Source organism: Marmota flaviventris, chromosome 8, assembly GCF_047511675.1.
Source record: "Marmota flaviventris isolate mMarFla1 chromosome 8, mMarFla1.hap1, whole genome shotgun sequence".
NCBI lineage: Eukaryota > Metazoa > Chordata > Mammalia > Rodentia > Sciuridae > Marmota > Marmota flaviventris.
In genome coordinates, this window is record NC_092505.1 from 42,151,540 (window position 1) to 42,173,654 (window position 22,115).

Here is a 22,115-nt window from a genome sequence, read left to right on the forward strand (position 1 = left end):
GTGGGCCTTGTCTCCCGGGCGGATTTGGATTGGCTCCGCCAAAGAGAAAGTCCCGCCAACCACTCTTCCAGTCTGGCCAGCGATTGGACCCCGCCGTCTAACAGGCTTTCTTGTTGCTAGGCTCGAGGATAAAAGGCGGTGCTAGGTTGCGCGTGCGTAGATTGAGGATGAGGCTTTCCGGTAGGGCGGGAGGAGGTGACGTCGGGAGCGGTGGCGGGTGGGGGCCTTCCCTAGCCCGGAGAACGTTGTATCTATGGGCCCACGGATCGCGTCACAAGCCAGCGACTGATCCTTGGTGGTGGTGGCCAAGGCGGCAGCGGCGGCGACAGCTCTGGGGTTTGCGTCTCGGGGTGTGTCGGCCGCCGCTGCTGCTCGGGCCTGGTATGTACAGATGGCTGGTTAGGATTCTCGGCACCATTTTCCGCTTCTGCGACCGGTCGGTGCCCCCTGCCAGGGCTCTCCTGAAGAGGCGGCGCTCGAACAGGTGAGAAGAGCAGAGGCTGAGTGCCGGCCTAGCTGTTCGCCCTCCTTCACCGCGGCTCCTTGGTCAGGAGAGCATTCATCCAGCCCCGCAGGCCCTGTTCCCCCTAAACCGGCCGCTCGGCTGAAGCCCAGGAGCTGCGGGTCGCTGGTATCCTGGTGACGTAGTCGCTCCCGCCAAGGTGTTGGGGACGCGGCTCTTGATGGAAGGAAGGAGCTTGTTTGTCTTTGGAGTGGTCGTTGATCATAGGATCTTTAATATTCTTGTCAGAGTCCAAGCTGGTTACTGACAACAAATGAGGCTTTCTCGTATTTTACTGCTCTTAAGCTAAAAACTAAAAATTAAAGAATTACTGCCTTTATTGTGGCCCTCTGTTTACATGCACACTCCGAAGTGTCATCTGCGGACAGTTAACGCAGTTAAGGGAAGTGAGATTGGTAACTTGCCCCAGCTCGTTTTGACTGCAAGTACTGTTCGCTTAGCACCAAGAAACAGCAGCTGTCTTGTTCTGAAACAGCTGTCGAACAGTGTGTGTGTGTGTGTGTGTGTGTGTGTGTGTGTGTGTGTGTGTTGGGGCCGGAAGGAGAAGGGTGTTTATAAAAATGCAGTTAAATGTAACTAACTAATTCCTTTAGAATTAGTGTATGAAGGGGGAAAAAAAGTACCTGCCTCCTCTTAAATAAAATCACTAGTGTGAATTCTCATTCACTTAAAAGAGAAACTACAGATCGTTCTTGCTCATTATCTGCTCCCTTGCTTCTCATTTTATAATATCTTTGCTTGCCGAAGAATTATGCCTTACCTAAGAATTAATCTAGAAAATGAAACAAATTCTGTATACCTCCTAATTTTGGATGATCAAGTGTCAATTACTTCCTTCCCCCACTCCTTTTTCTTCCTGTGCTAGGGGTTGAATTGAAGCCAGGGGCGGTTTACTAGCCTTTTTAAAATTTTTATTCTGAGGCAAGGTCTTGCTAAGTTGTGGAGGCTGGCTTCAAACTTGAGATCATCCTGCCTCAGCCTCTTGAGTAGCTGGGATTATAGGCGAGCACCATAATGCCTGGCCTAGAGTGTATTCCACTGAGCTATATCCCAACCCTTTTTATGTTTTGAGACAAAGTCTCCCTAAGTTGCTGAGGCTGGCCTCCAACTTGAGATCCTCCTGTTTCATCCTCCCAGGTAATAGGGCTTATAGCATGTGCACCACCATGCCCAGCCTAATTTCATGTTTTAATTAAGTCTCAAAGACAAGAGAGGTAGACAAAGGGTTGGTTTGAGGGGAGCTTAAGAGAGTAAAATGATTAATACATAAGTCTGGAATGCAGGTCATTGATAAAATTGGATATGGTTTCAACTCATTCTTCCTTTCTGCCTGATTAAGGTGAAGGATTCAGAAAGATGATTAATATACTAACCTTTAATATTTTTGATATATAGGGCCAGAAACTTCCCTGAATTTCCAAATTATTACCACTGTAATATAATTCCCATTATAAAAATGCAGTTAAATGTAACACCTTTTTCTAGCTAAGAGCTGCCTCCCCCTCCCCCCGCAATATTGGGATTGTGCCCAGAGGTACAGCTACCACTGTGCTATGTCTCCAGCTCTTTTAAATTTTATTTATTTATTTGTTTATTTAGATAGGTTCTCACTAAAGCTGGCCTAGAACTTACGATCTTCTTGCCTTAGCCTCCCAGGTAGCTGGACTCATAGGCTTGTACCCCCATACCTAGCTAGGAATTATCTTTTAAGGCTGCTTATGTTGTCCCTGAAATAAGAGATGGCTTTTTTTTTCAGGTGGGTCATCTTTCAAAAGGAAATTATTTATTGTTTGAATTTTAGCCAGATTACTCATTATTATGTGATAAAGAATTTGGGTCTCTCAAATAGTTGAAACCATAGTGTTAAACCCTCAAATGCTAGCAGCCTACTTTAAGAGACTATCTTTTAAAACATCAATTGGATCTCATTTTATGACAAAGTGAATGAAAGAGGGATGTTTGGTATGATAAGAACAGTAATATTTTTTGTTTTGGTGTTGAGTTTTGATCCAGGGCCTTGTGCATGCTAAACACAGCTTTAGTCCTGAGTTATATCCCAGTCTTGACTGGTTAAGTTTATTTATAGATTTGGATTTATTTATTTATTTAGTTTATTTTTAGAAATGGATTATATATATATTTTTTCTTTTTTTTCAGTACTCTGTTTTCTACAGTGGACACTGATGAAATACCTGCTAAAAGACCAAGATTAGGTACTAAACATAATTTTTCAAAATTATTTTTTAATGGGAAAACATGCATGGAACAAAATTCAAAAGATAAAAAGTGTATTCAGTGAAAAGTCTCTTTTCTGTCCCTTTTCTACTCAGTTATTTTCCAGAGGTAACCACTGTTACTAGGAACTTGTATATCTTTCCAGATAAATAAATGAATTTATGGAATTTGCATTTTGAAGTTTTAAGTCCTTCTTTAAAACAGCATTGCAAAAATGACTTCAAACTGTGATGAAGTTCAGATGATTAAATGAAGTGATCTAATTTGTTGTCACAAATCTTTTATTTCTATGTATCTTCAGGGTTAGAAGAGAATAAATCTAGGTTAAAGGGAAAAGGCTCAGTAGAATACTATATTCTACTGTTTCTCAACAGTAATGTGAATTTAGGTCTATTCCAGATGTGATAGTTATTTAGATATTTTGATTTTTTTTTTTTTTTTTGGCTGTACTGGGGACCTCACACATGCTAGGCACTCTACCTCTGAGGTACATCTTCAGCCCTTAGGTTCTACAGAAAATGTGTTAGGTTCTACAGGAAATACAAAAATTAGTAAAACAGGTTCTCTATTTTTTAAGGGCCTTATGTGATTACATGGCAAGGGGTGTAAAATAAAATACATAATTAATACTAATATCAGTGAAGACATGGTAAATGACATAAGAAAGGCAGTTTCAAAATTGTATCCAATTTTCAACTGGTTGAGTCTCATAATTTTTGAGAAAGGATGTAGAATGTAAGATGGATAGGTAGGATATCAAAAGAGATCAATAGGAAGGAAAAGCAATCTAGGCATGGGCAAATTGTGCAGATTTAGGCAATAGTTATTAAAGCTGGGGGGAAATATGGACTGAAAACAGGTCAAATGACAGGAGATTTGTTTTTGGGAGCGGGGAGGATTACTAGGGATTGAACTCAGGGGCACTCAACGACTGAACCACATCCCCAGCCCTTTTTTTATATTTTATTTAGAGACAGGGTCTCACTGAGTTGCTTAGGGCCGTGCCATTGCTGAGGCTGGTTTTGAACTTGCAGTTCTTCTGTGTCAGTCTCCCAAGCCTCTGGGATTACAAGTGTGTGCCACTGCGCCGTGCAAATCACTGGAGATTTTTAATAAAGGAATTTTTACTGTATTCATTACATTATGTCCCAAAGCATGGGATAGATACCAATTTAGTTAATGGTTTTAAAGAATATAACATTTGTAACATGTTACCTTTGAATCATGATTATAATAAGAAAGTTATAGTCTTTTCTTTATAAATCATATGATGTTGGTTTTATATTTATAGTGGTAGTTTAAAATTATCATATGTACATTTACTTAAGCAAAAAAAGTGAGTCAACTTTAAAGAAAAGCATAAATAAATATTAGCTTGTATTTGAATGTAGTTTAAAAAAACCTTTGTTGGTGGTATTACAGAAAGTTCCTGAACTATTTGTGGTAATTACCTATTTTATGGCCTTCTATGTTAAGGATCACCCATTCTGTCATTTTTATTAAATATGCATGAGGACTTTCTTTTTGTTTTTATACTGGGGATTCAGCCTAAGGGTGTTTACCACTAAGCTCCTACATCCCCAGTTCTTTTTAAATTTTATTTAGAGACAGGATCTCACTAAATTGCTCAGGCTGGTCTTGAACTTGTGATCCTTCTGCCTCAGTTTCCCACGTCACTGGGATTTCAGGTGTGGGCCACCATGCCTGGCTTGTACTATGATTTTTTGAGTGGCAGACTACTATAGAAGGGAATAAACCAAAGAGGAAGTGGTGGGTAGCAGAGGCAGTACTTGTTAGGGAGTTATTAAAGGTCTATAAAATGCTAGAACTTCCTATGATTATGGTTCTTGAGCACTTGAAATGGCTAATTTGACTCAGTAACTGAATTTTTTTTTTCCCCCCAGTGCTGAGGATTGAACCTAGAGCCTTGTACTTACTAGGCACATGCTCTACCCATGAGCTATATCTCCAGCCATTTTTAAACTTTATTTTGAGACAAAGTCTTGCTAGGTTACCTGGACTGGCCTTGAACTTATGATCCTCCTGCCTTAGCCTCCCAAGTAGCTGAAACTACATATGTGTGCTACCATATCTGGCTACTAACTGAATATTTAACTTTAATTAAATTACTAGGTAACCACATCTGCCTGCCTACCTGTAGCTATGTTGAACAATACAATTCTTGGTTGCTTTTGAGAGGAAACAAGAAACAAGAGTAAAAGAAAAGATCTCAGAATCACAGACTCATGATTTTTTATAGTTAAAAGGGATTATAAGAGATAAATTTAGCCTAATCTCAGGAAAATATGGTAATCTTATTCCCATGTTACAGATAAGGCAGGACTGCCTTCATTCCTTTTTTAAAAAATCAGTACAATCTTTTGACTTAATCTCAGGTCATACCCAAATTTTGGATAAAATGTGTACTTTTTAGTGACTACTATTTAATATGTTATTAAGGGGTACCTCTTGTTCTCTGGTATCTAAATGACAGTGTGGGTTAAGCATCAATCCCTAATATGCTTTTTCTCTTACTTATATTCATAGCAGAATAAAAATTGCACCCTTCAGCACTGTAGGAATAACCTTGAATTGTAAAATAAGAAAAAACTCATTTGCAAACTTTGATATTTTTAACTATCATCGTATAATAAATTACTTCAAGTTGGATTCTACTTTACCTGGCCATCACATCCTCCCATTTGCTTAGTTGTTCTCCTGTCTTTCTGAAAAGTATTTTATAGTTACATATTCTGGAGCTCTTATTGGCTAAAGCCACCATTGCAGGCTTTGAAGCAGAAACTGTTAGCTTAAATACCCTTAATTAGGATATATAAAGGAAATTATGGAAAATATACGTGTGTAGGAATTGAGATAAAGGTAGTATTATAAAAGGAGGAAGTGGGAAAGTACTGAAATCTACCCCTCCTCCTTATTTATTTACTTCTTAATTTTGTGGTCTTTATTTTTGGTGGCAGGAAGAGATAAAACAGATCTTTCAACACATCTAATCCAGCAGAGAGAGGGATGGCCTTATTTCACCATAGATGCTTAAGAGTTTCATATTTTATTCTTCACCTAGCCAAGATAGAATGAGGGCTTAGTAAGTAGTTGTTGAGAGCAAATGTTACCTGCCTGGGAAATAAAGACAAATCAGGGGAGAAATGAGACTGCTTCTTGTAGGATTCTGTCATAACTAGTGGCATATGATCCTTGTTTAATTATGCTCTCACCTCTCTGGTAAAAATTCATTTTATGTATTCTGGAGAAGTCACTTCTTAAAAGTTGCCATTTCAGCACATTTCTTTGTGAATCTGTGATTTGCTAAAATGATGGTTCCATGTTTTTCTAGCATCTTGGATATTTTGTTTAAAAATCACAATACTTGAATTCCAGTTACTCATTTAGAAAAAAATATTTTTATATATACCTTTTTATTTTAGTGCTTGGAAATTGGACTTTTAATAAAAATTGCGAGAGGTTCTTTCCAAGATATAACTTTTTTTTCCTAGAAGTTTATTACTCTGTATTTAAAGTTTGTTGACATCTTCTAGATTGCTTTATTCACCAAGTGAAAAACAGTCTCTACAATGCTGCCAGCTTATTTGGATTCCCATTCCAGCTGACCACAAAGCCTATGGTGACTTCTGCTTGTAATGGAACACGGAATGTGGCCCCTTCAGAAGAGGTCAGTGGGGATACTGACCTTTTTTGTTCTGTTTTCTATTTTTGGTGCTGAGATTGAACCCATGTCCTTATCCATGCTAAGTATGTGCTCTACCACTGAATTACACCCATAGCCCCAAAGGCTGCTGATCTTTGTATTTAATCAGTAAAGTTAAATTTTAGGAAAAAAAAAATATTTTTTTTTGTTTTTAGAATTAATGTAAATGACTTCTTCCCAGAAATGTTTGTGTCTTATTAGCTGTGATAAAGATCAAGAAGTTTCTTGATAAAGATCAAGAAATTAAAGATTAAAAACTTAATAATTTAAAAACATTTAAAAAGTATTAATAATATAATTGCTTTTGTGTGAAGAACCTGCTATTGTCGTTTTTTACATCATTTTGTATATCTTGACAAATTAAACCTTTAATCTTGATGACATTGATTCTTTGAGCCAGCTAAGAAAATAATTACAAATAGTGTGATCTTTTCATATTAGAAACTTATTTGCAAAATTTAGATGCTACAGAGGTGATTCTGTTTGGTTTTAAGGTATTTTCGAACTCTTCATCTTGTGAACTGACAGGTTCTGGATCCTGGAACACCATGCTGAAACTGGGTGAGGTGCTCAAAAATATTTTTGCTTCCCTGTACTTCCTTCTGCCCATTTTTCCCTAAGTTTTTGAGAATATGAAAGGAAAACACCGATTTGGATTGGGATGAGAATAAAGACATATTCTCTCTACCATTCTAAAAATCAAATACAGGTTGAGTAAGTATTTTTATGTGGAATACTTGGGACCAGACATTTATCAGGTTTTGGAGTTTTTCAGATTTTAAAGTATTTGCATGGACTTAACCAGTTGAGCATCCCTGAGCCAAAAATCCAAAATCTGAAGCTATAAATTTTTTGAGCATCAGCATTCAGGTTTTTGGATAAGGAATGTTCTACCTGTAGCTTTCCTTTGGAATTGTTGTTGAAATTACTGCTGTGTTTTCTACTTATATTATCAGTCTCCTTAATGTGACTTAGATTAAGAGTTGTTTGTTAGAATAAAAATTTCCTAGGGCTGGGGTTGTGGCTCAGTGGTAGAGCGCATGCCTAGCATGCATGAGGCACTGGGCTCTATCCCCAGCACCACATTAAAAACAAAAACAAAAAACCCCCCCCCAAACCCCCAAAAAACTAAATAAGCAAAATAAAGGTGTTGAGTCCATTACAACTAAAAATAATAATACACATGTGGGTATATATATATATTATATATATATATTTATTTAACAAATAATTCCTGAGAGCTTACTCTGTGCCAAGCACTGTGCTAAGTTATTATCACAGGTAATAGAATAATAAAACTTTGTTCTTGCCATCGAGAAATTCATCATCTATTTGGAGAGCAATTTTGTAGTTTTATGGATTGGAGGCTTTCATATCATCATTAAACCCTAAAAATAGAATTATAGTTATTTCCATACTATGCGAAACAATATGATGGGGAATAGTGGGAGGAATCCATAGTTCTAAGAAATAGTTGTGATGTCTGCTATGTTGGTAGAGTTGTAAAGTTTGAGAACAGTGAGAGAAGTTAGGGAAAATGAGCAGTAGAGAAGCTGTGTGTACAAAAGTCAAAAGTGGAAGAAACTAAGGAAATGATAAATACCTTAGAGTTATGTGGCTCAAAATTTTATGGTAAAGTGCCTCTGGTGGCAAAGAAGAGCAAAGGTAAATGGATACTGCTGTTGCAGCTGAGAATCTAGTTCTAGAGGACTTGGAACAAAGATGTTTCTTTTCTTTATTTCTTCTCTCCCCCCCCCCCTTTTTTTTTTTTTTCCTTTTTTGAGGTGCTAGAGAGTGAACTTAGGGCCTCAGGAATGCTAGGCAAGCAGTCTACCACTGAACTACATCTCTAGCCCAAGTTGTTAATTCTTTGAAGTCATATATATCATTTTAAAAAGTTAATTTAAATTCAATTTAATCTGTTCATAATGTTTGAGTATTAAATAATTTGTTATTATTTCTTTTGTGATGCTGGGGGACCAAATCTAAGGCCACATGCACTGCTAGCCAAAGTGCTCTACCATTGAGCTTCATCCCCAGCCTCTCCTATTACTTTGCTTTAACTTTTTACAATGTTTATTCTGGTTTTCTGTGCCATCTATTAATAGAATTTGAAAAAACAAATTATTCAGTTAAATGTAAATTGCTCACAAATTCCTGTCATAGTTCAGTGTGTTCACAAGTTTTCTTTTTCTTTCATAATACAAATACATTCTTCAAATAGGTAATAAATCTCCTAATGGAATAAGTGACTATCCAAAGATCAGAGTGACAGTAACCCGAGATCAACCACGTAGAGTCCTGCCTTCCTTTGGGTAAGTGTTAAATTCTGCCTTTCTGGAAGGGGAGACCTAGCAATTATTAAGTCTTTACTTTTACTACGCATTTTCACTCTTGTACTATGGGACATAGGTAAGGAAGTACTCTTAGGTTAGTAAGTTGCTGAATATTATATAGCTAATTGAGAGACTTGAACTGAGTTTGGGTTATATATGCCCATATCGTGATCTGATCTGATTTTTAGAATGTGTGTGTGTGTGTGTGTCTCGGGGTCGGGTTGGAGGGTATACTGGGTACTTACACCACAGGTTAGATAAGTGTCTATCACTGAGACATATTACAGCCCTTCTTATTTTTATTTATTTATTTATTTTAGGGATCGATGGGGGGCTTTCCCATTTTTTCCCAGCCCTTTTATTTTTTATTTTGAGACAGGGACTCATTAAGTTACTTAGGACCTTGCTGAATTGCTGAGGCTAGTATTGAACCTACAATCCTCCTGCCTCAGTTTCCTGAGTCACTGGAATTTCAGGTGTACTCCACTATACCTGGCTTTTATTTTTTATTTTGAGACAGGGTCTCTCTAAGTTGCCCAGGATGTCCTTGAATTTACTGATCTCCTTCCTCAGCCACCCAAGAGGCTGGAATTACAGACATACGCCACCAAGCTTGACTTCATTTTCTCTCTCTTTTTTTTTTTTTTTTTTTTTTTATCTTTTTTCTTGGTGAGGGGGGGACCTGGGATTGAACACAGGGACACTCAACCACTGAGCCACATCCTCAGCCCTTTTTAATTTTTTATTTGGAGACAGCATCTTGCTAAGTTGCTTAGAGCCTCAAGTTGCTGAGGCTGGCTTTGAACTCATGATCCAACGTCAGCCTCCCTAGCTGCTGGGATTACGGGCGTGCACCACTGTGCTTGGCTATTTTCTCTTTTCAAAACCATTTTTTACTGATTTTTTTTTTTTTCTAAGCTGTCACAGTTTTTAAGTTGAAAGAGTCCTCCTCTTCCTACCCATTTCAAGTTTGTTTCCTTTGCCAGATATCTTGTTCTTATTATAAAGATGCAAAATATCTTATCTCAATATTGTTTTGAAATTTCTTGTGCCTGCTTTATCTGTTTGCTTTGAGTGGTCTTCTTTTTGGTTTATTTTGATCTTACCTTTGAAGTTAAGAAGAGTCTTTGTTCAAATACCTGATAATCCTTGACTGTCCACTTATTTAAGAGTGAGACACTAACTAACCCTCTGGGGTTGGATGAATGACTAGGGCTAAGAGGAAAATACACAGTGAGACTGGATTATCTTGTGCCAGAAAGAAAGGAGGGCTCCAAGACTGTTGAAATGCCAACCAAAGAGGAAACTTCACTGGCCAAACTGGGGACAGTTTAAGTATCAAAATGAATAAAGACAGGAATATAGATATAAGTAAGTAAATCTATATTATGTAGAGAGGATCATCTTTGTAATAGAATGCCTACTATAAGCACAGAAAGAATGATAAAATTAGAGAATTCACCATTTTGTGATTATCAGTAATAATTGATGTGAATGGGAATCTCAAGCTGAAACTAGTTAGTAAAAGTTTGATGAGGTATGGGATATTTATATAAACTCAAAATATCTCACAACAGATTATTTATTAATTTTAAAGGGAAAAATATTAGAGAAACCTGTCTGACACATCCTTAACAAAAAGGATCAAAGTTAAATCACCAAAAGTGAGACCAACTGACATGGCCCCTCAGATATATTGCATTGAGAAAGCCATCATTTAATGTATTATTTCTGCAAAAACCAATAATTTGAATCTATCTGTGAGAAAGTGAGTCAGTCTGAAATTAAAGTTCATTCTATCAATAATAGATCTGTATACTCTATTAAAAAGATGAAGACTTTTCAGATTAATGGAAAACAAAGATATATGACAACAAAATGCAACACAAGATCTTGAATTAGATCCTAGAATTCTGTGAAGGATATATATATATATTTTTGTTTTGTAGCTGTAAATAGAAAGAATTCCTTTATTTTATTTGTTAATTTTTATGTGGTGCTGAAGAAGGATCGAACCCAGTACCCCAGGCATGCTAGGCAAGTGCTTTGCCACTGAGCTACAGCCCCAGCCCTGTGATGGATATTTTTAATAGCTTCAGAGAAATTTAAATTTGATAATTGTATTGTTAGGTAAGCGATGTTCTTGTTCTTGGGCGATAAATATTTAAAAGTGAACTTATTTCTTTAAGCATTTTAATGTTATCATTTTCCTTACAAACACTGCTTTAGCTGCATCTCCCAAATTTTGAAATGTAGATTTTCATTTTTATTTGATTTAAAATATTTTCTAATCTGTTTTACTTAGAAGTATATTGTTTAATTTCCAAATATTTGGGACACTTCAGATATTGTCATGTTACTGATTTCTAGTTTAATTCTTTTATTGTCAGAGACTATTTTTGTATAATTTTAGTTCTTTTAAATTTGGTGTTTGTTTTTTTGGTGTAGAATAAGGTCTATTTGGATGATATTCCATGTGCACTTGAAAAGAATGTATTATATTCTGCTGTTGCTGGATAGGATGTTCTGTAAACGTCAATTACATCAAGTCAACTGATAGGATTTATAGACTTTACTGATTTATTTTTATTTGCTTTAATTAGTTACACATGACAGTACAATGATCTTGACATATCATACATTTGACTTTACTGATTTTTCTACTTTACTGATTGATGAGTGAAGAGTGACTCTTAAAGTTTTCTATTGTAATTTGTATTTTTCTATTTTTCCTTCCATGTAGGTCAGTTTTTGTTCCATGTATTTTGAAACTCTATTAGGTAAATAACCTTGCCCCTGAATCCAAAGTTCTTGAGTTGTTTCTTAAGTATGAGAACTTTGATTTACATAAACAGGTTATGAAATCAGAAAATTTAACATTGCTATAATTTTATCATATGATCTATAGGTCTTAAATTTTTTCATTTAGCTTTCTTTTCCTACCTGAACTGAGATCCAGTGCTAGATTATGTATTGCATTTGTTTTTCATGTCTCTTTGATGTACTTTAATTTGGAACACCTTCTTAGTGTGTCTTTGTCTTTAGTGGCTTTTTAATTTTAATTTTAATTTTTTTAAATCTTTTTTTTTAAAGTACTGGGAATTGAACTCAGGGGTGGTTTACCACTGAGCTACATCCCTGGTTCTTTTTTTTTTTTAAACAGGTTTCAATAAATTGCTGAGGGTCTTTTGCAATCCTCCTGCCTCAGCCTCTTCAGTTGCTTGGATTATAGGCATGTGCCATTGCGTCTACCTAGTGTTTTAATTTTGTCTGATGTTTACTCATGATTTACTTCAGATTGTGTAGTGTTTTTGTAGTAGTATTATATAAGTGACATTGTATTCTTTTCAAAATGGGGGGCAAGTTAAATCAGTTTCATTATTGGTAATGGTAGGAGAAGCAGATAACTTTTACCAGCACAATGACTCAAGAAGGGTTCCATGCCTTCAATTTCTTTAGCATTTATTAATTTACTTTTTTTTTTTTTTTTTTGAGAAAGGGTCTTGCTATGTTGCCTGGGTTGGCCTTGGACTCCTGGGCCAAGTGACTGGGACTCTGGGTGCACAGCATCTGTGCCTAGCCTAATACTTATTAATTTATCATTCAGATTATTTGAGTGGCTCTTGGCTTAGGTCCTATACTTGGATATAATGATAAAAGGATATAATCTCTCTCTTCATAGGCTTTATGACATAGTGTGGTTAAGACATAATGTGGTATGGAGACATTAAATAGTCACACCAATAATTAATTTTTGTGGTGCCCAGTGACTAAAGGAAAAGTGTAATATGGGTGTTATGGGGTTGCATGCAGTAGGACCTAAATCTGGGTTTGGGGTTGGATGATTGGTCATGAGGAAGAAAGCTTTCATGTGACAGCCCTTGTGACTGGAAATACACATTCTCTAGTGGAATGCTGGGGTAACTGTATCTAGATAGATCTAACTTTTACAAATGGTAATTCTCTGACAAGTAGCAAGCTTAAGTTAGGACAGCATAATCACAGGCTGATATAGGAGCTTGAATTCTACCACTTTAGGCAGTTTTGTGATACATTCTTTTTCTTCTTGTCAGCTTTACTCTAAACTCAGAAGGCTATAATAGAAGACCAGGTGGCCGTCGCCATAGCAAAACCAATCCAGAGAGTTCCTTATTGTGGAAACCTCAGGAACAGGCTGTAACAGAAATGATTTCTGAAGAGGGTGGCAAGGGTCTGAGACGTCCCCATTGTACCGTGGAGGAGGTAAGCCCTTTTAGCCCTTTTAGCCTGGTTTCTTTAAAAAAATAAAAATAAATAATATTTGGGGTGATGAATGATGTGTACTATGGTGCAGAATACTAAAGGTACAAAAGTGGGTACAATGGCTATACATTTCCCAACATGCCTTCCATACCTGTCTTCTACTACCCTGTTTGACTCTTAGCAAGCAATGACTGTTACTGTATACGTTCTTCTAGAGCTAATTTGGAGTAAATAATTGAGTCAATTTTCAGATGTAGTTTTTTCCCTACAAAGAAGGAAAAGGAATCATATTAGGAAGAGATAAAATCATAGATTTTTTTTGAGTGCCTGAATTATTCTGTTTCTTTTATATGCTGAGAACTGATTAGTAAGAGAGTAAATGGTGTGCTTCTCAGCTTTTTCCTTCCCCTTTCAGAGCATTTAGCATGATGAAGAGACATTTTTCTCTTCATTTCTCTTTTGAGGTCTTTACTGGGTCTAGGAAAATTTAGAATTATTTCTGTATTTGGCATTCCAGGACCATTAGCTATCTCAATTTGCTAGATAGTTTTCTGAGTCAATTATTCATCAAAAAGGTATTTATTTGGGTCTGAGGTATTATGATATGATAGTTGTGAGATATTCAAACTTGAATAAAATATGGTCTTTGCCCTCTAGGAGTTTTTAGATAAATTGTAATTCAGCAAACTTTTAGGCAGAGAGAAGAGTGGACCACAGTCTCTGAGGGAACTTTAAGAAGAAATGTTAAAGACTTCAGTCTCTTAGGTGAGAAACTAGAGAGAGGATTAATAAGCAAATGTCTGTGGGGTAGACAGAGAAGATATATTCTAGAAATAGTGATAGGTAACATTAACAAGGACTTTTTTTTTTAATTGATTAAGTGTTATATAACATAGAGGGAAGAGCCTAAGTCCCAGATTTCAGTCTTGGATAAATACGTGTCACTGACCAAGATACCCTATGTGTTTAGGGGGAAGATGATGACTTCAGTTTTGGACATTGTTTAAAGTGCCTGTGCAACATGCAAGAAGACCTCTCCTGTAGACTCTTGGATATAGGTGATGGGAGTTTTGAGAAGAAGGCAGGGTTAGAGACACATTTTTGAATTTTCTGCAATTGATGTTTTTCAAATCAGGGGAGCTGATGAGATTATTCAGGGAAAGAACGTAGTGTGAGAAACAATATGGGCAAAACCATCGGCATTTATGGCAGGCAGAAAAGGAATAACCTTCAGTGGAGACTGAAAAGAAAAGAAGAATCAGAAGAGTTTATTGTCTAGGAAGGCAAGGCGAGGTCAGCTGGTGGTGAAATGCTAAAGGGAGATCTTTATAATGTAAAGGCTGAAAAAATACATTGGATGTGGCCAGTAAAAGGCCATTTGTGATTTTACAGAAACCAGTTCCATTTTGGAAGCTACGGATTCTGATTTTGCAAGTGGATTATTTTTGCTAATCTTTTTTTCAGTTAACCCAATTTTGTTCAATCTAATTCATTCAAAAACTCAGATGCCATTAAGATTTAGCAAATGGCTAAATGAGTGAAATGAGATGGAGAGCAAATGGCCCATCTAAAGGGAATAGTGCTATATAGCTCTAGGCTGATGATCTAATTTTTCAAAAGAGGCCGCGTTTTTGGACTTTTTAAAAAAATTAATAAAGTTTATGGCTAATTCAAGAAACTTTAAAAAGATTGTGATGGCAAATAAAATGCATCTTAGGGCTGCATTTGACCTCTGATTATGATTTGCTTTTACATTTAATGTGTTAGTATTTATCTACCCTGCTTTCGTTTATTCAGGGTGTTCAAAAAGAGGAAAGAGAGAAGTACCGAAGATTATTGGAGCGACTTAAAGAAGGTGGTCATGGAAACTCTATCTCACCTGTGACTTCACATCATCACAGGTAAAAATTAAAAGACAAATGCTTTCTTTGTTAGACATTTTTTTCTGTTTTTGGAGAGAGATTGATGGCACAGGTTCCTCCTCAGAACAAAAAAAGTTTAACACTGCAATTTGCCTGGACATTATATCTAATAACGCGTTATATAGAACAGTGTTTTTTGAGTCTTCTGTTAGCTGTAGAATCTTTTGTCCAAGTGAACTCTTACTTGAACTTCTAATCTAGAAAAGTGGATTACTGGTTGAAGTCAGTTTCCAAGGGCAGTTTTCCAGCCTTCCCAACACATACATTTTTCCATAATCTCTCTCTTTCTGCCTCTTTTTTTCCCCTGCTTCTTCTCTCCTGCTCACCCATTTCTCTTTTCTTCTTCCTTTTTCTATCTCCTTCACTTCCTCAAGTTTTGTTTTTTTCTTTCCTTCTGCCCCCAGCCTCACCCCCATCTGCAAGACACACATACACACTCCCTGAAGCATCTCATGGATTGTATTTTAGCATTCGTGGAAACCCTCTACTTTAGAGATAAGATTAAAGTCACCCAAGTCATAAGGATTTTCCTTATAAGATTGCTTGTTAATTAAATAAACTAGAGTGGCAGAAGGAGATGTCTGGCCTGTGATAAGAGGACAAAAATGTGTGAGCTCAGGATTGAGATTCACTTGGTAAATCTAATAGGTTGTATGAAAACACAGATTCCACAAATTATATGTGGCAGCAAATTGAAGGAGAAAGAGTCACAGGACTGTTTAGCTTGTTAAAGCCAGAAATAATAAATTCATTAAGAATTTTAACTTTGATTGTGAACATGTTTTGTTTTCTTGTGTTTTAATTCTCTTAAGAATGTTAGTATGTTCTCCATTTTGACTAGCCACTGTAAAAAAAACAGCAATAGGCTTGATAACGACTACTGGCTTTGTCATTTTGGCAAAATCCTCAAAACTGTTTTGCTTTTTTAGGTTCCTGCTTTTAATGTATTGCTTTAGAGTTTTGTTTTTTTTTTTTAAGAGAGAGAGAGAGAGAGAGAGAGAGAGAGAGAATTTTTTAATATTTATTTTTCAGTTCTCGGCGGACACAACATCTTTGTTTGTATGTGGTGCTGAGGATCGAACCCGGGCCGCACGCATGCCAGGCGAGCGCGCTACCGCTTGAGCCACATCCCCAGCCCGAGCCACATCCCCAGCCCTGTTTTGTTTTGTTTTGTTTTAATATATAGTTGAAGTTGTTTCATCTTTTATTTATTTATTATTTATTTTGTGGTTCTGGGAATTGAACCTGAAGCCTCATGCATGCTGTGCTCTACCACCATGCTATAGTCTCCAGCCCTTTTTTATCTTTTAATCTGAGTAAGCAGATAGAATTTTCTTTTAGTCATCTAGGTTTTTTTTTTTTTTTTTAATGTTGGTATTGAATCCAGGGGTATTCTACCTTTGAACAACCCCCAATCTTTTTTTTTTTTTTTTTGGTACTAGGGATTGAACTCAGGGGCAGTCAACCCCTGAGCCACATCCTCAGCTTTATTTTGTATTTTATTTAGAGACGGAGTTTCACTGAGTTGCTTGGTGCCTCGGTTTTGCTGAGGCTGGCTTTGAATTTGAAACCCTTCTGCCTCAGCCTCCCAAGCTGCTAGGATTACAGGTGTGCACCACCGCACCTGGCAATCCCCAACCCTTTTTATTTTTTTCTTTTGAAACAGAATCTTACTGAATTGCTAAAGCTGGCCTGGAACTTTCAATCTTTCTACTTTAGCCTTCAAAGTGGCTGGAATTATAAGGTGTGCACCAGTGTGCCCAGCAGAGAACATCTAGTCTACAAATACAGAAAATGGAGGTTAGAGAGTTTGGCTGAAACATTGGAATCAAGATTAGATTGCTTTTATCCAAGTCCCAGATGCTACTGTGTTGCTGCGTCTTTGTTGTTGTGAGATGTTAAAAGGTAGTCCGTTTGGAGAATCTTGTCAGACAGAGGTAATGAATATTTAAGGTAGCCTTTCCTTTTGTATCTGATCTTCCTTGCTTTTTGTGTTTTTAAGTTCTCAAAGAAGTCAGATGGACACATTAAAGACCAAAGCCTGGGGGGAGGAGCAGAATCACGGAGTCAGAGCAACTCAGTTTTTTCCAAAACAATGTGAGTTCCCAGATCTAGCTCTGTCTTAATGTATGGACCTTAGTTCATGTTAGAGTGTGCCTATGAGGTTGAAAATTGGCATACAAGTGGCAGGTGATGTCCCAAGCCTTTAAATATTGTTAAACCTCAAGACGTTGACTGATACTTATTAGTACCAGGAGTTTCATTTTTTAAAAAGCTGTTTCAAGATGAATTTGATTCATAGAATACGAGGCTTTTTTATGAATATAAAATTAATTTACTTATACTCCTTATGTTAACTGCCTATATTTCTTCATCAACTGTCTACTGAATGATACTAAATTATAATTTATCAAATGAACTATTATCAGTCAGCCTATGCTAAAGATTAGTTTGATGCAATTTTAGACTACTTAGTTTGTGAGGAGGCTGGTATCTTTAGAGTTCACTTCAGTGTTTCAGAGTAAATGAATGTTCTGATACTTTAAAACTGGAAATTGAAATTCTAGCCTGTGATTGAAGTAAAGGAAACATTTAATCTTTTCTTTACCATCCCCACAGATAGAGTTGCTGAAACCAGAGGACCTCTATGTCCAATGAGAAGTGAAAAGAGGTACATTGTTCATTTAATTCTGTTTTCTTATGTATTTTCTCACTTTATAAGGTTATGAGCAGCTAGGTTTGAGGAAATTGTTAATTGTCTTCAACTCTGGTAGCTGGTCAGGCATATATGTGCATGTATATAAATAGCTGTATGTGGTGGGGGAGGGTATTGGAGATTGAACCCAGGACCTTGTGAATGCTAGGCAAATGCTTGACCACTGAGCTAACCTACCCAGCTGTTGAGAGCCACAGCCGAGTCGAGTCAGGATGGTGCCTAGCTTTTTGCCAGAAGGAGTGGTTGAGAGGTGATGCCAGCGAGCCATTAAGATGATGATAATTAAGTTAAGCTATGTATAATTGCTGTGACTGGATGATGCTGGATTGAAACCTGCTGTGTATTCAGTTGTATATAGACCCCTGCTGTCCGGCCATAGGGCGGCTCCTGCTGCCTCGGGAGTTCGCTACTTTTGAGTTCTCTCGGAGTTGGAGTTCCCGTTGAGTTCTCGCGGAGCCCGGTGGAGAGCTGGGAGAGTTCCCGGGGAGTGCACTTGGAGTGCCGGTGGAGTTCGGGCAATAAAGGAGTTCCTGTTTGAACCTACGAGTGCCTCGAGTGCCTCGGTTATTTTGTGCCCAGCCAGACTGCGGCACCCAGCCCCTTTTTAAATTGTATTTTGAGACAGGGTCTTGATAAATTATCAAGTCTGGCTCCAAACATGCAATCCTCTTGCTTTACCCTCCCAAGTAGCGGTGATTATAGGTAAGCACCACGATGTCCATTTCCATAAGTAGCTCTTGAATCATGCCTTAGCCTGGTTTTGGAGTGTGCCCTTAATCTCCTAGGCATTAGGACTTGGAAGGGTAGCTGCTGCTTAGGATTGTGGGCAAGGCGGCATATTTAGTAATGAGCATCTCTAATATAAGACCAGTGAAGGTAATTCTGTATGTCTTAGGATTTTAGATATAGTTTCTTTGTATCTGAGTTTGTGGACTATGGCCTAGGGACCAGGCCAGTTCTGGCCCACCTGCTTTTTTTTATTTTTTATTTTTAAAAAAAATTTTTTTTTAGTTGTAGTTGGATACAATACCTTTATTTTTATTTATTTTTATGTGGTGCTGAGGATCGAATCCAGGGCCCCACACATGCTAGGCAGGTGCTTTACCACTGAGCCACAAGCCAGCCCTGCTTTTTTTTAACAGGTAAAAGTTTTATTGGAACATGATCATGCTCATTCATTTACATCCTATTTGTTCCTGCTTTTAAACTATCGTGGTAGAGTTGAGAAGATGTGATGGAAGCTATAAAATCTACCAAGCCTGAAGTGTTTACTATCTGGTCCTTTTTAGAAAGATTGCTGACCACTGGTATAGAGGATTATGTATCCAGACGATTTTTTGTTTATAAATTAGTCATTTCTAAAAGTAGTCTAATATGGACCAAGTTAAAATTATCTAGCAGAAGTCTGTAGTCTCTTAATTTTTTTCCCCCCTCAGGTGTTCAAAAGGGAAAATTTCTGATACAGAGAAGATGGTGGGAATCAGACTTGAAAATGAAGGTGTAAGTAGAAACCCTAGTTAGGTTTTATATATGTTCTTAAATTCACTGGATTTATGTTTTGATACCTTTGTAAAATAAGATAGAAGGCATATATTACTTTGATTTCTGTTCTGTTACTTTCTTTCAAAAAGCAAGAAGCTTTGAAGATATACAACTTTTTGTGTATATCTTGCTGATTTTTATATTTTCAGCAGTCACCTTTCTTTATGAGAGACCAGCCTGACTTCATACCAACCCTTATCTGTATTGTATTCCATCTTTTGGAGAACTTTAAAAAACATACAAGTCTCTAGAAAAGATATTTCAGAAGTTTGTTTTCAGAGTCAAGGTTTCAGATTTACTTGAAAATATTAGCAATCTAATGCTTAATCCGATTTTATATTTCTACATAAGTTTAGGAATAAAAAGTGTTTCAGTGATCTCCATAGCAGTAATAACATTTTTAATAATGGCACACTATTTTGATAAACATTCAATGTCCAAAAGAGATGTGTTTTTAGATCCAAACTTGAAGTTTTATGTTATTTCACAATTTAGATACATAAAATTATAAAAGCATAGGTGACTGCTTTGTGTTAATCAGTTTAGTCAAGTTTGGTTTCCCCAATAATTAAAAGGCTAAGTCATGGTCTTACATCATAAATCTTAGAACTTTCCTTTTTCTAAGTTCTTCATTTTCAGTGATTCAGAGTAGAGTCTTTTGTGTTTGTCAGTTTTTATCTGTGGAGCAAAATCTGAAAGAAGAAGGGAACTAAACATGAGAGGACAAAGTGGAGGTACTTGGAACTTGCCTAGGAAATAATATCCTTCTTCCATCTTTGCTGAACCAGAGGGAAGGACTAATATACCTGACAGTTGGCTGGAATGAAGAATACTGGCTAGGGGTTTTAGGACTGGTGGTTTTAGTCCAAAACTCTATTTCTAAATAAATTTCCTATTTTAAAAATACTTCTCCTACTAGATGACTTAAATCTAATATTAAGGTTTACATAGAGTTATAATAGGGAAAAAGCTTGTCATAGTTTCTGGGGTGCTGGCAGAATTCTTTTTATTGAATTGAATGTAGTTATTAATTAAAGAGGTACATTACTGACTTGTACATTTTTATTTTCCCCCATGTTTACTCATTTTTCAATAAACAGTATTACAAAGGACACAGATAAACTACCAGATGAAAGAGATGCATAGGTGTAGAACTTCCATGCTCTTTGTGGTCATGCCACTCCAAATTTTTGCATGTGGTCAGCCATACAGAAGCTGCCTGAACCCAATCTTTGGGCTTTGATGGAGGCTCCTTATGTAGGCATGGTTGGTTATATTATTGGTTATTGGTGGTCAGTTTAACCTTCCTATTTTATTCATTTTTATGTAATATATAATTACTTTTAAAAAATTATTTTTAGTTGTAGACAGATACAATGCCTTTATTTATTTTTATGTGGTGCTGAGGATCAAATTCAGTGCCTCACATGTGCTAGGCAAACGCTTTACCAACTGAGCCACAACCCCAGTCCTGTAATTACTTTTTTAAAAAAGATATTTTTAGTTTTAGTTGAACACAGTACCTTTATTTTATCTATCTATCTATCTATTTATATGTGGTGTTAAGGATTGAACCCAGTGCCTCACACATGCTAGGCAAGTGCTCTACCATTGAACTGCAACTCCAGCCCCTATAATTATAATAGCATAAGGGTAGCTGTAGTTTGTTCTCACTGATGGGATTTTTAGGTCACATTTTAAAAACTCTTTAAAACTTAAAAAAAAAAATTAACACATTAATTTCAATTGGGATAGAAAAACTGAAATTACTTATCTTGCTACTTTAAGGGAAAGTGGTGAGCATTCTTTTCTATGGTTTGTAATTGAAGTGTCTCTGAGCCTTAACTCTAGAGCTTGTTTATTCTGTCTCGCCAGAACGACAGCTCTGCTAAATCTACTTTATTCACTTGGAGGATCTGCTAGTTCTCTTTTCTTTTAAGATGACACTGTTTTATATATTATTTCCTGTGGAATATATGTAATGTGTTCAAGTATCAAGCATATCAATAAAATATAGAAACTTTTGATCAGAGGAGGGGACACCGAATGGAGCCTGACCTATCCGAAGAAGTGTCAGCTCGACTCCGCCTGGGCAGTGGAAGCAATGGATTACTCAGGAGGAAAATGTCAATACTTGAGGCAAAGGAAAAGAATTTCTCAGGCAAAGAAAGGGATAGAAGAACAGATGATCTCCTTGAACTTTCAGAGGTATTATATATTGTGCTGATTAGAATAAGACACAAGTTTTTAAAATAACCTCAGTTACTCCTAACTTGTTATGTTTTATTTTAAGGAGTTTCTACAGGCAAGGAATGAATGTTTGAAAAAAATTATAGAGTCAAGATTGTTTCACACTTTGACTACCTTGGTCATTGATGCTCTCGGAAGGTGGCCTAATGGATCAAATATAATGGATTCTTTGCAGATTCTTTTTGTACTCTTCAAACATAAATTGAGTTATATGATATGGGATTGGCATTAAGAATGAATGCTTTGGGGCTGGGGTTGTGGCTCAGCAGTAGAGTACTTGCATAGCACGTGTGAGGCCCTGGGTTCCATCCTCAGCACCACATAAAAATAAATAAAGGTATTGTGTCCAACTACAACTAAAAAAAAAGAGAGAAAAGAGTGAATGCTTTGCTGGGCTTGGTGGCATATGCCTATTATCCCAACTTCTCAGGAGTCTGAGGCAGGAGAATTGCAAGTTTCAGGTCAGCCTGGGCAATTTAGCAAGACTGTCTAAAACAAAATTAAACAAACAAAAAAAGTCTAGGGCTGGATGCAGTGGCACATTCCTCTAATCCCAGCAGCTTGAGAAGCTGAAGCAGGAGGATCCCAAGCTAAAAGCCAGCCTCAGCAACTTAGTAAGACCCTG

The 22,115-nt window shown here is 36.8% G+C and overlaps 1 protein-coding gene across 2 annotated transcripts in view; it reads left to right on the forward strand.

Moving 5' to 3' along the window:
* The first annotated feature begins 266 nt into the window (after positions 1-266).
* Positions 267-22,115, forward strand: part of Senp2 (SUMO specific peptidase 2) — a 36,228-nt gene continuing 14,379 nt past the window's right edge. The window contains exons 1-11 of one of the 2 annotated variants that reach the window (XM_071615161.1): positions 267-484; positions 2,681-2,736; positions 6,313-6,446; positions 6,977-7,043; positions 8,707-8,797; positions 12,892-13,060; positions 14,858-14,961; positions 16,985-17,079; positions 17,602-17,653; positions 19,135-19,198; positions 21,272-21,448. In XM_071615161.1, the coding sequence (XP_071471262.1) occupies positions 384-484; positions 2,681-2,736; positions 6,313-6,446; positions 6,977-7,043; positions 8,707-8,797; positions 12,892-13,060; positions 14,858-14,961; positions 16,985-17,079; positions 17,602-17,653; positions 19,135-19,198; positions 21,272-21,448 (1,110 nt within the window). In that variant the 5' untranslated portion in view covers positions 267-383. The remainder of the gene's footprint in view (positions 485-2,680; positions 2,737-6,312; positions 6,447-6,976; positions 7,044-8,706; positions 8,798-12,891; positions 13,061-14,857; positions 14,962-16,984; positions 17,080-17,601; positions 17,654-19,134; positions 19,199-21,271; positions 21,449-22,115) is intronic. The other variant, XM_027951522.2, reaches the window with a different exon arrangement.